This window comes from Carassius carassius, chromosome 24 (genome assembly GCF_963082965.1).
Source record: "Carassius carassius chromosome 24, fCarCar2.1, whole genome shotgun sequence".
In the NCBI taxonomy this organism is placed as follows: domain Eukaryota; kingdom Metazoa; phylum Chordata; class Actinopteri; order Cypriniformes; family Cyprinidae; genus Carassius; species Carassius carassius.
The window spans coordinates 2,187,302-2,209,321 of NC_081778.1; the positions used below are offsets into that span (position 1 = coordinate 2,187,302).

The 22,020-nt window shown below is 38.3% G+C and overlaps 1 protein-coding gene across 4 annotated transcripts in view; it reads right to left on the reverse strand.

Moving 5' to 3' along the window:
• LOC132102703 (plectin-like) overlaps nt 1–22,020 on the reverse strand; it is a 128,064-nt gene that overhangs the window by 59,302 nt on the left and 46,742 nt on the right. For 2 of the 4 annotated variants that reach the window (XM_059507312.1, XM_059507311.1), the window contains exon 1: nt 1,327–4,978. The exons of the other annotated variants lie outside the window; for them this stretch is intronic. In XM_059507312.1, the coding sequence (XP_059363295.1) occupies nt 1,327–4,963 (3,637 nt within the window). In that variant the 5' untranslated portion in view covers nt 4,964–4,978. Of the gene's footprint in view, nt 1–1,326; nt 4,979–22,020 lie in introns of those variants that run through there. 4 annotated transcript variants of the gene reach the window in all.

Below are 22,020 nucleotides of genomic sequence, written 5' to 3' on the forward strand. Positions count from 1 at the left end.
ATAACCCTACTCTCAGAAAATGTCACTGGAGTCATAATTACAACAACTAGCCTCCATCTATACCAAGAATATAGAGCGGTCTCAGCAAAGTCTCCCTTCACGAGGTGAAGGGCCAGTTATAGAAGTCACAGCACCAGACACTAGAATGTGTCCGATAAGACTTCTTAAAAGTCAGATTCATTTGGCTCCTCTGAAATAACTGCATGACTCATGAACTTCACCACAATCATGTGGCATTGAGAACATCAGAGAGTGCCTGTCACAAGCATGTAGGAATTTATGGTGGAGGCGGACACTTGCACAACACAGAACAGAGAACAGTGCAAAGGGAGAGCTTAGACTTCTGCTCCTATATCTCCAGAGAATTACTCAAATATTACTAGTGAATAAAGTATTGATTCTATGCCATTACAGAAAAACAAAAAGGTACTAGGTACAAAAAAAAATCATTTGCATACTAGCTGTAGACTAAACTGTAGGCTAAAATTACTTAAAAACATGTGACAGAACTTGTATCGAAAAGATCTTTCTACAGACAGATCTGTAGAGATACAGTAGGGGGCAGCAGAAAATTACACAGATGTAACCTCAAGCACATCTGACTCAAGTTAGTTAGTCAGACCATAATTTTGTTTAAGTTCTTTTTTCTCATTAAATCCAATTGCGTTTGGTTGGGAACTATGAGAACTGTGGATTCCCAAAAGACCTGTTAGCCGAAAGTGACTAACAAAAACCTTCAAACACAAGGCTAATTGTTTTTGGATTGTTCTTCTGTGATACACTTACTTAACACACCCATTAGATTCTGCTAACTCTTTAAATAGTTGCGGTCAATTCTTGCAAAGCATAGACCCAACTCTACAAAAAGTGGATCGTACCAGTGTACAAAATGAAGCACTAATCAATAGTTCCTTTAAATGTCTTTTAATTTCTAACAGCATAAACGGAAATGCACACCTACACAAACATTCCAGAGATCTCTGTTGCACTAGGGAAAGAAGACAATGGTGGAATTTGGGATGGACAACTTTATCCATGGTATGTCTCATTGCATAATACACAGAGTTACAAAGCAGAAGTCTCCATCTAATAGTTGTCCACTGAAAATCAGAGACAAGGGGTAACAAGCCACAGGAAATAACCAAACACACATGCTTCCTGCAAAAGTGGCACATGGGGTCATCTAAGCACAGCACTGATTTTTAAAAACGCTCTTGTTCTATTCAGAGAACAGAAAAACTACAGCAGTGGGGTTTGGCAGCAGGGAGAACTGACTCCAAACATTTCAGAGAAAGACAGAATGGTAGAACTGTAAAGGACTCATACCTTCTATGAAGTTGGGGAAGGTTTTTTCCTCTGGCTCTTGGAGCAAATGATCCGTAGAAGGCTCTTCAATGGCACCCTGCAGGAGGCCACGCTCTATGGCCAGTTCTTCCAAGACATCATAGTCCAACTCATCTCCTGCAATCTCTGGCACTGGGGGCGTAACAGGTTGGCCCGCAACAGGACTGGCAATCTGTTGCACTTCAATCACTTCCTCTACCACAACGATCTTCTTCCGCATGGCGTCTACGGACTGCGCTTGTGCATCACAGGTATTCTCATCAGCAGGAAGAGATCCAGTGATGACAGGCTGTGCAGGGGCCTTGTTATCTGAGAGCCTGCTATGTTTCTCTGTGCTCTGCTGTGTGTCCTGAGCAGGCGTGTGTTGTAAAACGCTGGGAGGTTCCCCCTGCTCGGGGAGAGGGGTTAGCTGGGCCGAGGCTGCTGCTGCTGCTGACGCTGATGCTGCCGGTGCTCCCCACTGTCCCTTCGAGGAGGAGCTTTTTCCTTCCAGAACCTCCCCTTTTTCAGGCAAGGGCTGCGCAGGCTCCACCTCCCCTTTGTGAGTCGGGGCCTCATTCTGTACAGCTGTTGGCTGCGCGCTCTCCAAAGTGTGCGTTCCTTCAGGGCATGTCTTTGCAGAATCATTTGTTGCAACTTTCTCAGGGCCCTCAATCTTAAGAAGGTCAACCTGACGAGCATTCTTTGCCTTTACCTCTATCACCTTTGTCTCAGCTATAGGCGGTGGGACTGGTTTTACAGCTGAAGTTTTGTTTGCAGATTTCTTCTTTTTCTTCTTTTGTTTTGAAGGCTTTGGGGCATCCTCTGTATCTCCATCTTTTGCAGCTGTAGCCTCTCCTGTGACTACAGGTTCTTCAGTTAGTTTTGCTGGTGATGGCTTTTGTTTAACAGAATCAGAATCTGTATTAGAATCAAGTTTCTTAGGCATTTGCACAACTACTTGTGAAATCTTGCTGGAGTGAGCTGTATTTATCTTTACATTAGCAGCTATAGATGGGGGCTGAGATTCATGATCAGGCTTGTGAACTTTAACCTCCATCTTGACCTCGGCAGTAGAAATGGCACAAGGAATCTCCACCTTTTCATGAACTTTCAACAGACTAGTTTTGTCATCTTTAGATGCTTCTTGGATTTCCTTTGTTTTTTGGGAATCAAGTGCTCTCTGCTGTTTGTCAATCATTTTAACAGTGCTAGATGCTGTAGGCGGCACTGCTGTCTCCTCTACAGGAAGCTCAGAAGGGTGCAGTGGCAGATTAATCTTGGATTTCTTTTCAGCAATGTGTATTGCCAAATCTTTGTCCTTTTTAGGCAGAAGTGGGATTGCTGATTCTACAGATTTGAGAGACACCCGGGCACTAATGGAGGTAGATGGCGTCATCTCATCAGCATGAATGGCATTTGTAACATCTGCTTTTTCATTCTTGATTGGGTTTTCTTGCACATTTTTTGTCTTTGTGGTTGTCTGCTTTTTCTCCACTTTTGGTTTTAATGGAGCAAAACAAGGAGCATTCTTATCCTTTTTGCTATCACCTTTGGATGCTATATCTTGAGAGACACTGACATGCATTTCTTCCTTAGGCTTTTCTGTGTCTGCATCAGTAGAGATTGAGGATTTTACTGCAGTTGTCTTTACTGCTGATGAAACAGCTGGCTCATCCTGCACATTTCTATTTTTTTGTGTTTTCTCCACCTTCGGTGTAGGATGAGAAGCATCCTTAGCCATTTTGTTATCTCCAGTAACTGCGAATGTGGTTTCCTGGGAGACTTTCATAAACACCTCTTCTGTGGACTTTTCTTTGACTGCTTCAGCAGACACAGGAAATACAGAGGATTCCACTGCTTTTGGCGAAACATTTGATACATCCTGCACATTTTTGGACTTTGTGGTTTTCTGTGTTTTCTCCACTTTTGTTTTCGATGCAGTGAGATGAGGAGCATTCTTATCTCTTTTGCTATCACCTGTGAATGCGGCTTGAGAGACCTTGATATACACTTTTTCCTTTGGCTTTTCTTTTACTGCTTCAGTAGAGACAGAGGATTTCACTGCAGTTGTCTCTACTGCTGATGAAGCAATAGGCACATGCTGTATATTTTCGGTCGCAGGGGCTTGGTGTGTTATCTCCACCTTAGGTTTTGACTCTGTAGGACAAGTAGCATCCTTATCTATTTTGCAATCAATTGTGGGTGTGGTTTCCTGGGGGACATTGACACACACTTCTTCAGTAGAGACAGATAATTCCACTGCTGATGAAACAGCTGACACATTTTTTGTCATCAAGGATTGGTGTGTTTTCTCCAACTTCAGTTCTGATGAAATAGGATAAAGTGCATCTTCAGCCATTTTGCTATTATCTGCTACTGTGGATGTGGTTTTCTTAGAGACCTTAATTAACACCTCTTCTTCGGACTTTTGTTTTGCTGCTTCAGCAGGAACCGATGACACAGAGGATTCGTCTGATGTTGCACCTGATGTTGATGAAACATCCTGCACATTTCTGGCCACAGTACTTTTCTGTCTTTCCTCCACCTTTGGTTTTGAGGGAGTAGATCGAGCAGCATCTTTAGCTGTTACAGTGGATGAGGTTTGCTGGAAGACTACCTCTTCCTTGGGCTTTTCTTTGACTGCTTTAGTATGAACAGAATATAGAGAGGATTCCACTGCAATTGTTCTCTCCACTGATGAAACAGCTGGCACATCCCGCACATTTTTTGTCACAAAAGTTTTCTGTTTTTTCTCCACCTTCAGTTTTGAGGTAGTAGGATGATGAGCATCCTTAGCTATTTTTCTCTCGCCAGTTGCTGTGGATGTTGATTCTGCTGCTGTTTTACCCACTTTTGAAAAAATAGTTGACACATCTGGGCTCACATTAACCGTTTTCTGAGCGAATGCTGTCTTGGTGCATTCTTTGAGTTCCACCATCTTTTCCTGTTCAACTGGCTTGGCATGGTAAGTTTCAATCGGAGGCGTATGGCAGACGGAATGCACAGCGACCTTCCTCTTCACACTTGGTTTAATCTGTTTGGTGTAATCGTGAGTATCAGAAAGCATGGGCTGCTTTTTGGATTCCCATGATCCTTTGGGCTTGATCTGAGAGCTAGCCATTGGACGACCTCTAAATCTTGGTGTTCTCTCCCTGTATTCAATCATTTCAGCCTCATCCACGCTCGCCATTTTGCGACGGTACTCCTGTCGATCAAGCAAAGCCTCCTGCTTTTCTGAACCCATCTTGCCGGGTTTAGGAACATAAGAAGTTGGGCCCTGAACAGCTTGAACATGTTCTGCCCTGCGGGTGATGGCCAGAGTGGCAGCTGGCTGTCGTACTCTCTGTAGAGGTGTGGGAACGATCTCTGGAGGCAAATGCAGGTAATCACGCAAATAGACAATCCCTTCATTAGTAAGGTACCAGTAGTAATGCCTCCATGCAAAGGTCTCCCTTACAAACCCCCTGGACTTCAGTGAACCCATGGCTCTTATCACCTGCAGGTTATCCACACTAGGAATCTCAGGGTGCTTGGTCTGAGGCCGTTTGTCTTTTTTGGCCACCATGACGCCATCCCGAAACAGCTGCTCATAGATGGCCTTCAGGTTGTCCAGGGGCATTACCATTCCTGCAACCATTGTGCTTCCTTAGTCGTGCGGTGTCTGTATACACAGAAACAGCTATGCCAAAGAAGAACAAGTTACTGAGTGACCTCCCTCTCCAAAGTCCTGTGGCACAGCCTGCAGCCACGTGCTACCAATTCGATCAAAAAAGACGCTAAAAGTAAATACAACCTGCTATTCTGTGTTTGTCCGCAGAACTTTCCTCCTAATCAAAAGAGTTTCTTCTTTCTTCTCAAACCTTCTCAGAGGGAAAGGAAAAACTTAGAAAAGGAAAGTTGTGCTCTCCTTTACTCAGCCTTCCTTGGAAGTGAGCATAGTCTGGACTGGCAGAGCTGCAATGAGAGGGGGGTGTGTGTAAAAGAGAAAAAGAGGGAGAGTACTATGATCCCATCTGCTCCTCCCACCTCAGTCAAGCAAGGATGAAACTGTTAGAATCAAACTGCCTTGTCGACAGACTCTTAACGGTGGTGAATGGCTTGAAGTAAGCACTTGCAAAGACATTCACCAAAAGTACAGGGAGCAAAAATAGAACTCTAAAAATAGAAAAAAAAGAAGTGCCCGTTCAGCACACCTATGTCTCACTGAGGCATATATATTGCAAAGTCTAGGAGGAACCACCCACAGTGGTGCACAGCACACATTATACACCCCCTGGGTGTGTTGGGCCATATCACATGAAGGAGGCACCTTTCATGTATGTCATCCAATAGGTGAAAGATATGGTTATTAACACCCACCTCAGGCAAGCAAGGTTCACAAACTTCATATCATGTGATGGGACACTCCTTTTGCCCTACAGGCACTTGAATTCCTCAAAACGGTCCTTACAGCAAGTCCTTTGGATTGGAGATAAATAGGTTGACATAGAAAATTTGACTACGCATAACTGACTTAACTGATGAATCAGTGCGGATACTGCACAGGAAGAAAGCATGAGACAGCAGGGACTCGTGAAAAAAAAAGCACATCCTGTCCATTATTAATGTTATTATAAGTGCAAACACAAAACATATGTTACAGTTTAACTTTAAACTATGGCTAATTTCAAATGAGCAGCTGGTTATTGTTTTGCACAATGATACATTTGTATAAAATCAATGGTTAATTATAGTGTTTAAAGATGTTAAAAACTGCACACGCACACACACACACACACACACACAGTCTTACACAAAGCACGTTTTTACAAACACTGCTGGCAGTACAGAGACACCATGCAACAGACTGAAAGAATGGTTAAAGAATTCATCTACAGCTCTATATATCTCAGTCTCAATATAGCTGCTGAATTTGAGTTTCCTATGACAGAGCCTACTAAATAAAGAACTGCTTTACAGCTAACCTTTCGAAGGAACCAAGAACGTGGTGTGTGATTTGAGAGTGAGAGTAAGGCAGGGATAGACACAGACAGATGCAGATATGGAGAGCAGAAAGGGAGAGGGCTAGAGTTGCACTGATTGTCTCTAATGCCTTCTGGAAAAACGACATAGATCCAACTTCATGACTGCTGCAGTTACCAATTTTCTGAGTGTATCGGGTAGGAATAAGTGGTAAGGATATGCCATACGCAGCACTTCATACCTCAAACAGACACATGTTTTTGTTTTAATCACCATGGAAACAGTGCCGGGGAACTCAAATATCCTCCTTCACGTCGCTCCAGCACCATGAAAATAACTTCTGTGCAGCTGTGTGGGACATCACAGCAATCTTAACCTATCTGTCATAATCAGTACTGATAGATGTTGGCAGTGTGTATGACACTGTAGAGAAAATCATTTATTTCACTCATTCTTAAACTGCTTTTTCAGTAAAATTTTATTTGTTTATAATTTCTATTTTAATTTATTTTATTATAACATAATTTATTCATAGGACAATAATATGTGATGTTAAATTGTAATTTTGTAAACTTACTGACCCCAAACTTTTGAACTTGCATTATTTAAAATGTCATTAATTGAATGTCATTTTAAAAACATATTCTCGTCCTAGAAAAAAAGCAGACCTAGGAAGAGCAATAAGGGATCTCGCTCTCTCTTTTTTTTTTTTTTCTTGGCATTATGAGTCAGCCAGAATGACTTTAATGGTTTTATAATTAGCTGAGGCTATAAAACAAAAGATGTACTTCATTTTATAACAGTATACATTTCAAGACTTGTATCTGGGTGCACAAAAAAAAGCCCCAGCATTTGTTTGAAAGGTTTCACGAGCTGAAGACTGTTTCATAATCTCTAATCTCTACCTAGAAAAAAAAAACATCCTCCAGAAGTGAAATTTCTTCATAAAGACTAAACAGTGGTGATTCACTGATCGTTATTTGTTCCTCATTTATTCCTATGTGAGTCATTAGACATATTTACATTCACATTGTAATGGATGTATTCAGTGTAAAAAAAATATCTTTATTTAACATGAATTAAAAGACTAGCCATAAAGAGGCTGGAGAATGAATCTGAGGTCACCTAAAATAATTTAGTGAAGAATCATTTCAGCTCTTTGTGTGTGTTGCCTAGAATAGACATGATCTGGCTCTCTTCCCACTGTAAAGTGTTCACTACTGCTCAGAAACACATGCCTTCCTCCTTCATCCTGGTGACAAAGGTCGACATGCCCCAGAGGTCAGATTTGCATGTGTCCCTGGCAGAGGTGGAAAGAGTACAAAAATATTCTACTCAAGTAAAAGTACCATTACATTAATGAAATTTTACTTAAGTACAAGTAAAAGTACCAGTCTAAAAATCAACTCAAGTAAAAGTAAAAAGTAGCTCATTTAAAATTTACTCAGAGTAAAAATTACTTAGTTACATTTTAACAGTGGGAAGGAGTCAAAATGGGACAGACCAAGGGTGTCAAACTCAGTTCCTGGAGGGCCACAGTCCTGCACAGTTTAGATATAACCCTAATTAAACACACCTGATCCAGCTAATCTAATCATTTAGGTTTATTTGAAAACTACATGATATGTGTGCTGGAGCAGGGTTAGAACTAAACTCTGCAGGGCTACGGCCCTCCAGGAACTGAGTTTGACACCCCTGGGATAGGTCTATTAATCTCAAACTAGTTGTTTTTAATGAAAGGAATCAGTTATTTTGAATAATAAAAAATGTGGGCTGTTACCAGGCAAATCAGTATCAACAAACTCATCTTTTAATGCAGAGGAAATGCAGAAGATTCATTGGAAGTGGCATTTAGATGTATTACACTGTTTAATGCAGGACAAGAATGCACTTAACCTGCAGTTACAAATGCATGAATAATGTTTTGATATACAAGACATAAAATGTTGAATACTCATTTGAAATGATAAGAAATTAATTATTTAAAAAAAAAATCAAAAGATACTTTAAATGTGAAATTAAAATGGCCAGTATGTGTCAGCAAGTCACTGTTAATAAGTGAGTCATTGCGATTGAACCGAATCATTTAAACGTTTGATTCATTCAGGAACGAAACACTGTCACATTGCTCAGAGACGCAAAACTGTGCTTTGGTGGCTGTGTTTGGAATTATTTTCTGTTGTAGAAATAGAGCTAAAAACGGTAATATGGTGTCTAAAACGCAAGTCTCTTAATTAACTTGTTTACTGAACTGTTATATATATGTATGTATATATTCATGATGATTTTTGGAGGAAAAGACGGCATTCTTTGTGTGATTTTGATTTAATATATGAAATTATATAAATTTTAAAATTTTCTGCCCCTATATCTTAAATTTTGTGATCATTCTAAATGCATTTTAGGACACTGAATCACACAGTGAAAGAACGCACTATAAATGCGCGCGCACATCATTAAAACAAAAAACATTATATTATCGCAGATGATATATAGGCCTATAGCCAGGGGCGTAGGAGCGATTTTGAACCTGGGGGGGACAGTAAATGCCAGGGGGGGTTCGGGGGAAATTCCCCGGATATATATATATATATATATATATATATATATATATATATATATATTAAATGCTCATTTCTAATGAACATTTGTTTTCTAATTTATTAAATATTGATGAAAATAAATATAAAGTATATATATATATATATATATATATATATATATATATATATATATATATATATATATATATGTGTGTGTGTGTGTGTGGAAAATAGGTAATCATAACAACAACTAGTTAAATTAGTTGGACACAGTTCCCATGTATTCTTTTATTCTACAAAAATTAGCATTCTGTCATATTCCCATTACCTGTTTCTCACTTGGACCTAACTCTCCCTGTTCTGTGGTCTCTTCATCTCCTGTCTAGGAAAGTAACATGTTTGAGGACACAGAACTGGTTTCAATGCAAACTCTGATGACATGCCGTTGGCCTGATTTTACTGATCTAAAGTACTTTTACTATGTGAATTTTAGAATATACTGCATGTAGCTATCCATACAACTTACAAGTTCGTTCTCCTCTGTCCTCTTCCTCTTAAAGTATTGTAGGATACTCATCTCTGTGTGAAAATGTTACTAATGTTACTTCTACATAGTTTATGGACACGTATCAATGGCACATTGAATTCACATTAGCTAATTAGCTATCATTTGCCTGTTTTACACAACATAAAATTAAAAAAATTGCTTCTTAGAAGGGCTAAATTTGACAGTTTTTAAAAATACAATAAAACTAATGATCAAACTGAAAACCAGCAATCTGCCATTTCATCGGCTGAATTATCCTACTCCTACCTCAAATACAAAGTGCGTCTGTGAATAATATTGCTGTTTAACGTTGTAACGTTAAAATCAACCGTCCAAATCTGTTTGGCAGATCCAGCTGATGTATTCCAGCCCAAAAACTGTTCAAAAACCGCCAAAATGCACACAAAACCACCAAAAATATGTTATCACACTGATCAGTATTTACTTCAGTAATTTTACTTCCACGTTTTTCTTTCCTACTATGTTACAGTTGGTTACATTTACATACAAGAAATAAACACCGGCTGCCGAAGCATACATAAAATAAACCGTTTTATGTGCATTAGCGCCACTTTTTGGACTGTAGTGTTGCCCTCCTTGTAAATAAAGGACGCCATCAAAACCTTACGGCGAAATGATGACAATATCCTCCACACACTCGTTTATAAGGCGGCCTCCTGTATCTTTGCTAGTCGATTTTATTTCATCCAGTGACATGATGGTTTTTAACTTCATTCAGGAGGTTTTGGGTAACTGCACAACTGACAAGAGTTTGAGCGCACAGCCAACGGTGCGCGCGCACGCGCCCGTGTGTGTGTGTGTGTGTAACCATAGCGACAAAACGACCAACTTTCGGAACCTGCACTTAAGCCTATAATTTTGTTTTTAAAAAATTAAATATGCATTTAAAAGTTTCAGAATGGATTAATTTGGAGACTCTGAAATCGGCAGAGATAGGCAGGCAATGCAAAACAAAATCTGACATTGGGAAATAGTGAGGGGGACAAAACTTAGATTTTGAAATGTCTTTTTGGCTAATTTGTACAAAACCTCTTGCTAAAATGTCAAAGCTTCATTTTAACCACCAATGCAACGATGCAATTACTTAACTTACCTCTACATTCTTGCGAAGGGTTAGCCTGGCCAGCCAGACTTACATCAAGATGTACTCTAGGCTGCGAAATACATTTTGCTGCCGCTAGGGTGCGTCTAGATTTCTAGGCTAGCGAAGGGTTGATGTCTTGTCGAGATTTTATAAGCTGCTAGTTTGGTCTTCCTAGGCAAGTACAGCTTACACTGCATAATAGAGCATACATATGGCCAGGGGTTCACTTCATTCCCTTCGAGTTCAACTTCAGAATATGACGGGGTTTCGTTTTCAGCGGTGTCTGCACCACTAACGCCTGTTTTGACCGTCTGCATCTTTCTTGTGATTTTAGCGCCAGTTTGCCCTCCTGCCCATTATTTACTGACGTAGTTTCCAGGGAGCGATTTATTTATTTATTTTATTTTTTTTACTCAGTAATTAATGTGTTTTAAAATGTAGCGAAGTACAATACTTTAAACAAAATATACTTAAGTAAAAGTAAAATTACATATTTTAAAAATTACTTTAAAAAGTATTAGTACACAAAAAAGCTACTCAATTACAGTAACGCGAGTAAATGTAATTCTTTACTTTCCACCTCTGGTCCCTGGCAACAGATAGACAAGCCAGCTGGGATATAATTTAGTGCTGGGCGGTAAACCGGTTCATACCGAAAACTGGTGTATATTTTCGTTACGATGTTAATTTTGAATATACTGCCATACCGGTGTATTTAATTACTCAGTGTAATGAATAACCTTTCATATTCATCCGGAAGAAGGAGGCGGGAACCGGCGGACAATCAAATAACGTTTAATTATTCAAAATAAACACAAAACAGCGCACCAGCCCCTCACGGACGACTGGTGCGCGCAAAATAAAACCAAAACAGAACTAAAATCCCAGGCCTGGTCCTCTCTCGTCCTTCACTGTCGTCGCTCCAGTTTTATATCCTTCCATCTCCTCCATGGGCCTCGAGACCGGTGGGTCGAACAGGTGTAGTTCATCTCCAATCACTCCACCGGCCTCGCTCCCATGTCCCTCGGCCCCGCCCCACTCGTCACACTCAGCGTACGGAACGAACCGAGACACGGTTTCAGACGGACCCTTTACAATGTTGCACTTCTAAGCAGCGACTGCGAGGCGTGGTGAGGGTAAACACAGCAGTGCTCTGGTGTTACGTTATAACGCCTGTTTCACACAGTCCGTCTGCGGTGCGTATTAACCATAGACAGTAAAAGATTAAAATATTAAAAGGTATTAATGGATTCCAGCTGCACAAGGTGTCAAGGAGCGGTGCTCTGCAGCAGTGCAGCGATTGTTAACGTACCGAGTCTATTTTGCTGTGCTCTAGGCGCTGAATTAAAGTGAAAGCGCATTGTTCGCAGGAAAAATGAACATGGATTGACATGGAAACGCAGTCCGTTGGGTTTTTGGCTAGGTTTAAAACAAGAAAAAGAGCACTTTTAGATAAACAAGGAAAACAATATATATGTTCACTTTTATGGAAGCAGAAAAACAAAGTTCATTAAGACACGTGGGATTGATAAAGATTTAAATGCAAAATACAAGAGACTGTATCTGTCTGTGGTGTTTTAATTGTAAATATTTTACCAAGAAAAGTAGGCTAATTATTGTGTTTAAATGTTTTGCCGCTTGCTTGAGCAGCTTATTATACAAACCTAAAAGTAAAATGCATGAATAATGTGTTGTTTATTTTTATTGAGTTTAAACTAATGTCTATATGAAAGATCGTTACTGTTCTGTGATAAAAGACTTACAATGCTGAAAAAAAAAATATTTTAACATGATATGAAATCAAAACAATGAACAAGTTATGTGTTTGTGGACTAAACAGATGCGGATCAGTAGCGGACTGCAAACACGTCCTGTGTGAAAGCACAATGAGTCCGTGCTGCGGACTGCAGATGCACTGCAGGCAGATTATGCATATATAATATCCATTTTATGCAAGTGCTGTCGGGCTAAAATTGTCGCCAAAGGCAGCAACACGAGCAAATTGCTCCAGCACCTTAGCCGCAAGCACGTCTTGGAATATCAACCAGCAGAAAATGCATTGTACACCTGAAAAAAACGTCATAAGCCGGAAAACCGGCATAATTTTGAAAAAAAAAATGGTATATACATTTTTGGTTAAACCGCCCAGAACTAATATAATTAAAGAAATTCGTCCTTTTTTTAACATCCTCAAATTAGATTTCATTTTAACTTTCACGTGACGCTTTCCACTGACTTTCATTTCTAAAAAAAATATTCAAATTGTGACTCGAAAAACTCGATGTAATCAGATATGACTGGCAGAAACTTGAAACATGAGTGCCATGTGAGAATCTGTCACTCTAGAGCTCCATATGTACATGAGAACAAATAATTCTGAATTCTGAAGAATCTGAACAAAAATGCTCTTCAGATCTGTTGGGCTGAATATAATTTGCAATATTAATGTGCGAATCAATCTGAGTGCACAGAACACAGCCCTACAATTAACAGCCTCTCTAAAGTACACACTACACAACTGAGTTTTCATAGCCCATATCTATAACACTGGAAAGTCAACAAGTAGCTTTTTCTTTTTCATTTAGTCTAAAAAAGGAAAACCTGCTGCATGATCGTTAGATCAGCCTTCACTCAAATAAATGAAGTTATGCACACTATAATCAGGAAGCAGAACATTTTAACATTCAGACTTATAAAAGCTCAGGCTCTTAGCCTGAGACTAGTGCTGTAAAGGTTGGAGACAGGGCTTATGCTGTCCCTTGCAACACCAACAGTGTCCATAGTGTCACTTCTAACCTCCAGCACCTGTTCACGACCAGAGGAAACACAATCTCACTCTGTTCTCAGCTGATCAGGAACCTTCTATGGAGTTCTGATACATCTGGAGAGCTCAAAATTCCAATAACTTCCCAAATCTGGTTCTACAGCTTATCATATAATCTTAAGGAAGTAAACATTGCCCTGAATATGTTTATGTTGAACCATCTTCAACCAGCTGAGGTCAAGCATTTCTTATCATGCTCTTTCAATTTCCTGTTGTACTTTACTCCCATTTGCAACAACCAATTTCAGAGTCATTTGGTGCTAAACAAGGCATGCAGTAATAGCGATAATTATAGTAATAGTCATAGTTATTCTTGTCTTACAAAGCATCATTAAATAGACGATGCTGTTTGAAGCATCTCAATGTAAACAAGCACGGCTAACCAGCACTCAAGGGTACGCTTTGAAGTGTTCATTTCAATAAGATCAACGTCAAGCAAGTATTTTTACCAGCAAGTAAAAGCGAAACTGTACTAAAGCTCTATACATTTTTTACATTTTCTCTAAAACTAAATTATGCAAAACTCTTTGTGTGCTCTATGATCCAGAGGACTTGATCATACAGGCCTGTGAGCAGGAATAAGAACCAGTAAATGCTGATGAGGAGTTTTTCCTGCCAAACCTGGTCCAAGCCAAAGAGCTGATTCCAAAATGAAGCTCATAAATATTTGTGAAAAGGTGACAAATTTTAAAAGCAGAATTTTTTTCCTCTCCCCCCAATACAAGATCGCACTTTATAGGGGCGCGGGAGAGATTCAGGTGTTCATGATAAATGCATTCATAGGTAGTTGAGTGAGTAGTTTTGCCAGCTACAAGTAACTTGAATTGAGACCTAGAGTATATAAGAAGTGCAAAAGTAGAAACAAGCATATTGTACCTGAACCATACAGGTTTAATTTTAGTCATCTTCTCCAAAACATTTTCCTCACATGCTCAAACAAAGCCACATTGTTTTAGGAAAGACTCATGAAATGTTAGAACAGCACTGTTTGTGGGCATGTCTTCATGTTTAAGTGAGGCGCACGTTTGGAACAGCTCTGACTTCTGATGCAGCGCAAGCTCCTTCTCTCATTGGCTACACGTGTCTATGGAAAAGTAGTAAAATTATGTAACATGGCAAAAATGAAAAGTCTCCCTTGTGTTCTCCACAGCATGAGTCATGCATCAACCAAGCTTGTCCATTTCCTAAATGGAAAGAAACACAAAGTCTCTGATTATTCCTCTTTAAGCACCGTCAACCATCTGGCCAACACTCAGAGCTTCAGCAGCTCACCAGTCATTATGGAAAACAATACTCATATCCAAAACTATTTATTCACTCTTATTATAGTCTATTTTCAACAATCTAATCTAATCTTCTGTTACATTTCGCCTAATGAATCCCAGGTTTGGAGTTGGAACATGATATTGTGGAAGTAAATGGCAAGAATGCTTTGTAAGCAGTAAACAGCTCCAGAGGAAAAACTCTAAATTGAGGTTGTTAGGAATTTGAAACAGGCCTGATTTCCCAGCTGCCCCTGCGAATGCGCAGCAGGAGAGTCAGATCAGTGTGGGAGAGGAAAAGATCCAGATCCATTAGAAAAAGACTTGATCTGTAGGATTAATAGTCATTAGTATTAGTTCATGACAGCAAAGTAAAAACCAAGATGGTTGGTTACCAGCACACATGACTCCAACAAACTAGCAAGACTTAGTCCACCAGCATCATGAAAGTGAAAGTGAAAAAGTGAAAGTGACGTGACATTCAGCCAAGTATGGTGACCCATACTCAGAATTCATGCTCTGCATTTAACCCATCCGAAGTGCACACACACAGAGCAGTGAACACACACACACACACACACACTGTGAGCACACACCCGGAGCAGTGGGCAGCCATTTATGCTGCGGCGCCCGGGGAGCAGTTGGGGGTTCAGTGCCTTGCTCAAGGGCACCTAAGTCGTGGTATTGAAGGTCTATCATGAGAAAGATCATGTTGGTTGAGCAGCTCCATCATAAACCAGCATGGGATTTCACAGTAATCTAAGACGGTCTTTAAGAATGTCTGCCTGTGCAAATGTCATAGTTTCAATAGCGCTTCATACAATACAGATAGAATTCAATACGATACAAAGCAGCTTCACAGTATTAAACAGAAAAATAACCGAATCAAGCATGCAAACTCCAATTCATATTCAGCTTCTAAAAAGACTATTGTGTCCCTATTCTGCTCAAGTTCAATTCAGCTCAATAACTCAATTGATGTAGTGAAATTCAGCGATTATGAAACGAATCTGATACTTCTATAAAGCTGCCTGACAGAAGACAGTGATGTCATGTGATTTAAAAATCACTGTTTCATTTAAGAAAAATACCATTACAGTAAATACACACTGAAACTCAAAGATCTTCCTGACAAACCGCCAAAATTAAAGTTTGGTTTGACAGAAATATACACTAAGTAGACAGCCTAAAGGCCCTTTTTACCGCCGCGGGTACCGTCGCTGCCGCGGCATAAAGTGCATTTGCAGCTTTTGATTTGTTATGTGTTATATTATTCAAAAGAAATTGTGGTTTACTTTGTTGCATGTTTAAATGTGAAGCGCTATATAATTTTGTTCACATTAATTATGCCTAATTAGCCTAAAAAAAGAAACGAATAAATTAAACCTGCACGATTTAGCTAAATCTTTGAAACTCTAAAGAATGGACGGATTAATAAACCGTCCTCACGATTAAACTCAAGTTCTCTCATTATAATCAACAAAATTCACACGATGTAAAAAAGAGCTTCATTAACTGACAACATAAATGATTTTAAAGGGAGCCTTCTTTACTTGCTTTTAGTGCTGGGCGATAGCATATGGCATATGGATTTATGATTTAAATCGATTTTAAAATCAATATTCAAATGACAAACAAATTTTTTTTAAAACAAGTTTTAATATAGTTATAAACTTATATCTGAGACAAGATGATAAAAAAACGTTAATGTTATTACCTTAATGCTGGAAAGAACTTTATTTTATTATATTATTATTTTTTATTATATATTATTTATATTATTATTTATTTTTTGTTAATACTAGCCCATCTGCTGTGCAAATTTTGTGAGGAAAATAACAGTACATTTTTGTCAGTTATTTTATCTAAACAGATCGATTTATTTCTTCAAGATTTCAAAATCAAACAGCCTACATTATTGCTAAAGCGATTGTGTGTGAATGTGCTTTATCTGTTTAAATCATGCTTTAACCCGAAAATAATCAGTAAAAGAAACAGACAAACTCATATAGCCTTTAACACCCCACTCACTATTGCAGTCATTATCAAGCTATAGCTAAATATGTTTAACATGAATTCTTGCTGAATATGTTATTAATAAATAATTAAAATGTCAAATTTTTCACAATTATTATGCTACTTCTGCATGTACTTTGTGGCAAACTTAATGCATGTGCTTGAGCGTCGAATATATTAAGATTTGATTATGTAAATTTAATATAAACCTCTGATTAGTTGAATATAACAAATGAACGACTAGAACTAGAAAAATCTTACGTGGTGGCAGACCATTTTTTAGTCTATAAGCCTAACCAAAACAACAGTCCTATATAAACCGGTTCAGCAACTTTGAAAGCCTCATACACTGTCCATATGAAAGAGCAAGAGATTCACACCTTTATCTCGACCCCCACAAGCCCAATTAGGCTGTCTACCTACTGTATTACTATTTTATACATGTACTTCTCAGAGTAACAATCATTTTTATATTTAAGATGTATTCAAGATATTTTTCATCCATTTTTAATCTATACAGTTCTGTTGTGCAGCATCTTATTTGACCAAATAAATAAATAAATAATGCAACTTTTTGTTGCAAATTTATTGTTACATTTTTATTTTCATACACTTTAAACAAATGATTAAGTTGTTAGAGTTTTATTTGTTTGTTTCATTTGACAATTGTTGCTGATAAATTTGTATTAAATCAGAAAACAGAATTCAGAAAAAATTAAATAGAAAAATATTTTGATATTATTTTAAGCCATATTGCCCAGCCCTAGGTGCAGGGCTGTTTTGGGTGGTTGCTGCACTGTCTGTGTGGTTGCTAGGTGGTTTCATGTCAAAAGAGCCAAACGTCAAGTCTCTATGATATTCCAGCCTCTGCAAATGAATCAGCTTCCTTCAATTTTTTCACGTGATGCAATCACGTGTTCATCCGAAGAGCAGTAAAGCAAACTGAATTATAGAAAATGAAGCTTAAATGCCTTAACTGTGATGATGTGAATGTCCATCCATACACTACACCGTGGTCATCACCTACCTTTCTTGCTGCTGCGCCAGAAGCGGTCTCCCAGAATATCGCCCACATCCTGACTCATCTGATGGTGCATGTCTAGCAGTCTAAGCACCACGTCTTCCCAATGTAGACAACACCACCCCATCTGAAACCCATTTCCCCATCACACACAGGACGGGGCAAGCAGAGCGGAGGGGGGCACGCAGTGGAGAAACAAGAGCTTCTTTTCATGTTCTGCTCACAAACACACAAAGTCCATAAATCTGTCGCGTCCTGCCCCCTCTATTCTCCCAGAGTCCCAGCAACACTTACTTCTACACAAACACTGGCCTGTTCTGCCACACAAATTCAGCTTGCAATCAATGGGACTAGGTTTACTGGTGTGTTGTGAAAGAGAGACCAGACTCTTGTCTGGGGTTTTAGAGCCTGAATTGGCAGCACATCCAAATAAAAATTGTTTTAAGAGGCAGGATTGATATCCAGCATTAACCAAGGCATTTTGGAGGATAAAACTAATAACCAGTTACTGTCTGGATCAGCTTCTGCAGTGTTTGGGATAATAGGGTGGGTTATATGCATTATTAGAGAGCAGGCATTGTGGCTTGAGTGTCTTTCCCATAGCAACTTCATGCCCTGATTTACCACTGCCTGAATTATTTTATCAATTAAAAAGCTTTCTATGTCTTCAGTGAGAGGATTATTTGCTAGATATTCCTGTTCGTCCAAATCTTGAGAAGAAAAGCATCATCTTTGGGCTTCTTTGCACAGTGCTGTTCTTAAGGTGTTTACAGTACTAACTTTTTACAAAACTTACTTAAAAACTTTTTTACAATGGACCCCATCATAGTACCAACATGTTTTGTATACAACAAAAATACATCAAAAAGGCAAACGTGTCATTTACCAACATATAACAAGTGATAGTGTATTAATGATACATACTCTACAAATATTGTCAATATTTAATCAATAACAGATAACACCAAAATACTGTAAAGTATGACTGAAAGCAAGGATTTTCTCCTCTATGAATTGTATTATCCAGACTATTTGTGATTATATGGTTGAGTGAAGTTTTTGTTTGCATTTATTATTTCTATGTTTTTCTCATATCAGAACTGACCTGGAAATTAAGGCTATTAAAAGTAATGGTGTTAAATAGTTATGATCTCAATATTCAACAAAATAATTATATATATATATATATATATATATATATATATATATATATATATATATATATATATATATATATATATATATACAGTACAGACCAAAAGTTTGGACACACCTTCTCATTCAAAGAGTTTTCTTTATTTTTATGACTATGAAAATTGTAGATTCACACTGAAGGCATCAAAACTATGAATTACCACATGTGGAATTATATTTGGAATTATATACATAACAAAAAAGTGTGAAACAACTGAAAATATGTCATATTGTAGGTTCTTCAAAGTAGCCACCTTTTGCTTTGATTACTGCTTTGCACACTCTTGGCATTCTCTTGATGAGCTTCAAGAGGTAGTCACCTGAAATGGTCTTCCAACAGTCTTGAAGGAGTTCCCCGAGAGATGCTTAGCACTTGTTGGCCCTTTTGCCTTCTGTCTGCGGTCCAGCTCACCCCTAAACCATCTGGATTGGGTTCAGGTCCGGTGACTGTGGAGGCCAGGTCATCTGGCGCAGCACCCCATCACTCTCCTTCTTGGTCAAATAGCCCTTGATGCCTTCAGTGTCACTCTACAATTTTCATAGTCATGAAAATAAAGAAAACTCTTTGAATGAGAAGGTGTGTCCAATACATATATATATATATGGCGGTTTTACTTCACGTGTAAAAACACATCTGGAAGTCCTTCACCACAACACAACTGAAATGCTTCAAATTCCAGTCTGCTTAAGTTAAATTTCTGTGACATTCATTGTGAAATCAAAATCAAGGTTTGAGTAGAAAAAATTACTATGATTTTAGTCAAATCTGTGCTCGCATACAAAATCTATTATTATAAACATATATTTGTAAGACTCTTGTTCTGTGTGTTTTTTCCCCATGTGCCTTCCTTGTCTTTATGTGGTCCTTCCTGTACCTGTCCCCATTTAGCTCCATTTGTTCCAGTTGTTCCTTATTATTAGTTATTCTCCTCCCCTGTCTGCCCCACTTTATTTGCCCAATTTGAGTTTTAGCCCATTCTGTTCTCCCTTGTCCAGAATTGTGATTGCAAACTTCTCAACTATGTGTGTAATCTTTTAATTGACGTACTCCTCGTCTCCTTCATTCCTTGCTCGTGCACATAGTTAATCGTGACAATATTTAGGAGTCATCCATGTTTTTGCCTGTGGTTGCCATAGTCTTATAAATAAACAGTTACAGTTTCTATGCACCAGCTACAGTTGTTGGTTGATATCTATGCAAGCTATAATAGGAAAACTTGGCTAAGTAATATAAGAAAAAAAAAGTGTTTTGTGAACGCAGCACTCTGAAATATCCCAGCAGAAAGCACAAAGCAAAAGGCATGTTCGTCCAGTGAGTCAGCAGGATGGTTTGATACCACAACAGGGTGTGGTCAGCTAGGCCCTGTGGTCAATGGGAACATGAGTCACAGACGGGTCGTCGGCTGATTAAAACACCGTCTGTCCTGGACTTAGGTCAGTGTTGCCTAGCAACAGCAAAGCAAAACTCACACCGGACGCCATGCTGGAACAGACAAGAGACTTCTGAGCATTTGCATCCGAAGCTGAACGTTATAAACCAACATCATAATCCTTACCAACTTGAACACGTATATAAACACTTAATAAAAAGTAAGCATGGAGACCACACGTGCATATCTGTACACATGTGATTTATGAAACATCCTATGCTCATTGATGGTTCAGTTGCACTAGAAAACCAGTGCAATTCTTTCCAAAAGAAAATAATGTTTTATTTATCTGAGAAAGAATCATGTGGGAATATGATGAACATATAATTTTACTGTCAGACATTATCAGCATCTTTCCGCTGTCCATTAGTACACACTGGTATTTCTGAGCCACAGGCCAGCCCTGTTTGATCAGGCCTTTCTGCAGACCGACAGGCTGCACCATTACTGTAAATCACATTAACAGTATAGTTTTAGTTCTGTTTTTGTGCCCACAAGAATTGAAAGACAGTTCAACCGTTTATGACTCGGGTAAAAAACATCCCAAAAAGCTGGTTTAAACTAGTCTCAGACTGGCCAAACTAGTATTTAACTGTCAGAAAGTTATGATCTGTGAAAAAAAAAAAAAAAAAAACGACACTACTATAAAGGGCTCAAAATAGAATGCTTATAAAGTGAATAAATAAATACATTCTAATTAAATTGTATTATTTATAAATTACAATTGTAGCTCCAGTTACTTATGGTTATGATTTTATTAATACACTTGTCTGATTGATTTTATAGTCTCAAGCATTCAGAAATCCCACAAAATAAAATTAAGCAGTTTTACTACGATAAAACCATGGTTCATTTTGGTAAGGGTTATGATGTCCACATAGGCGGAGCATGTGTTCCCCTGGCCAAGGGGTCTTGGGGCAAAAATTGCACTAAATTGAACAAAAATGCCACTGCGCAAACAAATATAATATAAACAAATTAGTGCTGTCAATCGATTAAAAACTTTAACTAGATTAATCACACATTGTTTCTGTGTTTAATCGCAATTAATCGCAATAAAAAAAGAAATGTTTTTGTACGTTTTTAATATATTTTTTAATGTAATAATTTCACAGTTAAATTTAAATAATTGTTTAAATGACATCTTTTTATGAATGAAGCAGTATTACTGATATTAATACAGCTACTGATTTTTTTTTTTTTTTTTTACATTTATTATTAGGCTTCAAAAATATAACAGTTTTTAATATAAGTAAACTTAAAACAATGCTAACATAAACCCATAATAAATGTCATGTTTACTCCTGCCCTTCCTGTCTTAACAGTTAGGAAATATACAGGAATTTAATAAAGTTATCAAAGTTATATGCAGTCTGCACTGCATAAACTATAAATTAAATAGTTAATCCTTATTAAAGCAACAAAAGTTATTTAGTCAAGAGCAGCGAGTCATTTTCTCTGTTCCCTTTGTTCTTTAACTTTACTGACAGGAAGCTTTATTGGCTGCTGTCCCTTTAAGAGCAGACAGACACGCGGATCTCACCGTTTATATACTGTCTATGGATCTCGCCTCATTCTCTCACAACTCTTTTTGTTCATTTTAGACTTTATATAAATCATTTAAGATTGCTCTTATGAGTATAATCGACAAAACTGGCACTTTGGGAGGTTTATTGTTAGTTCAAGCACTTAAGTGTACTGGATTCTGGCGCCCTGTCTATGCATTGTGTGTGTGTGTGTGTGTGAGAGTGTGTGTACGTGTGTATGTGTCACATAAGGGCATTCACAGA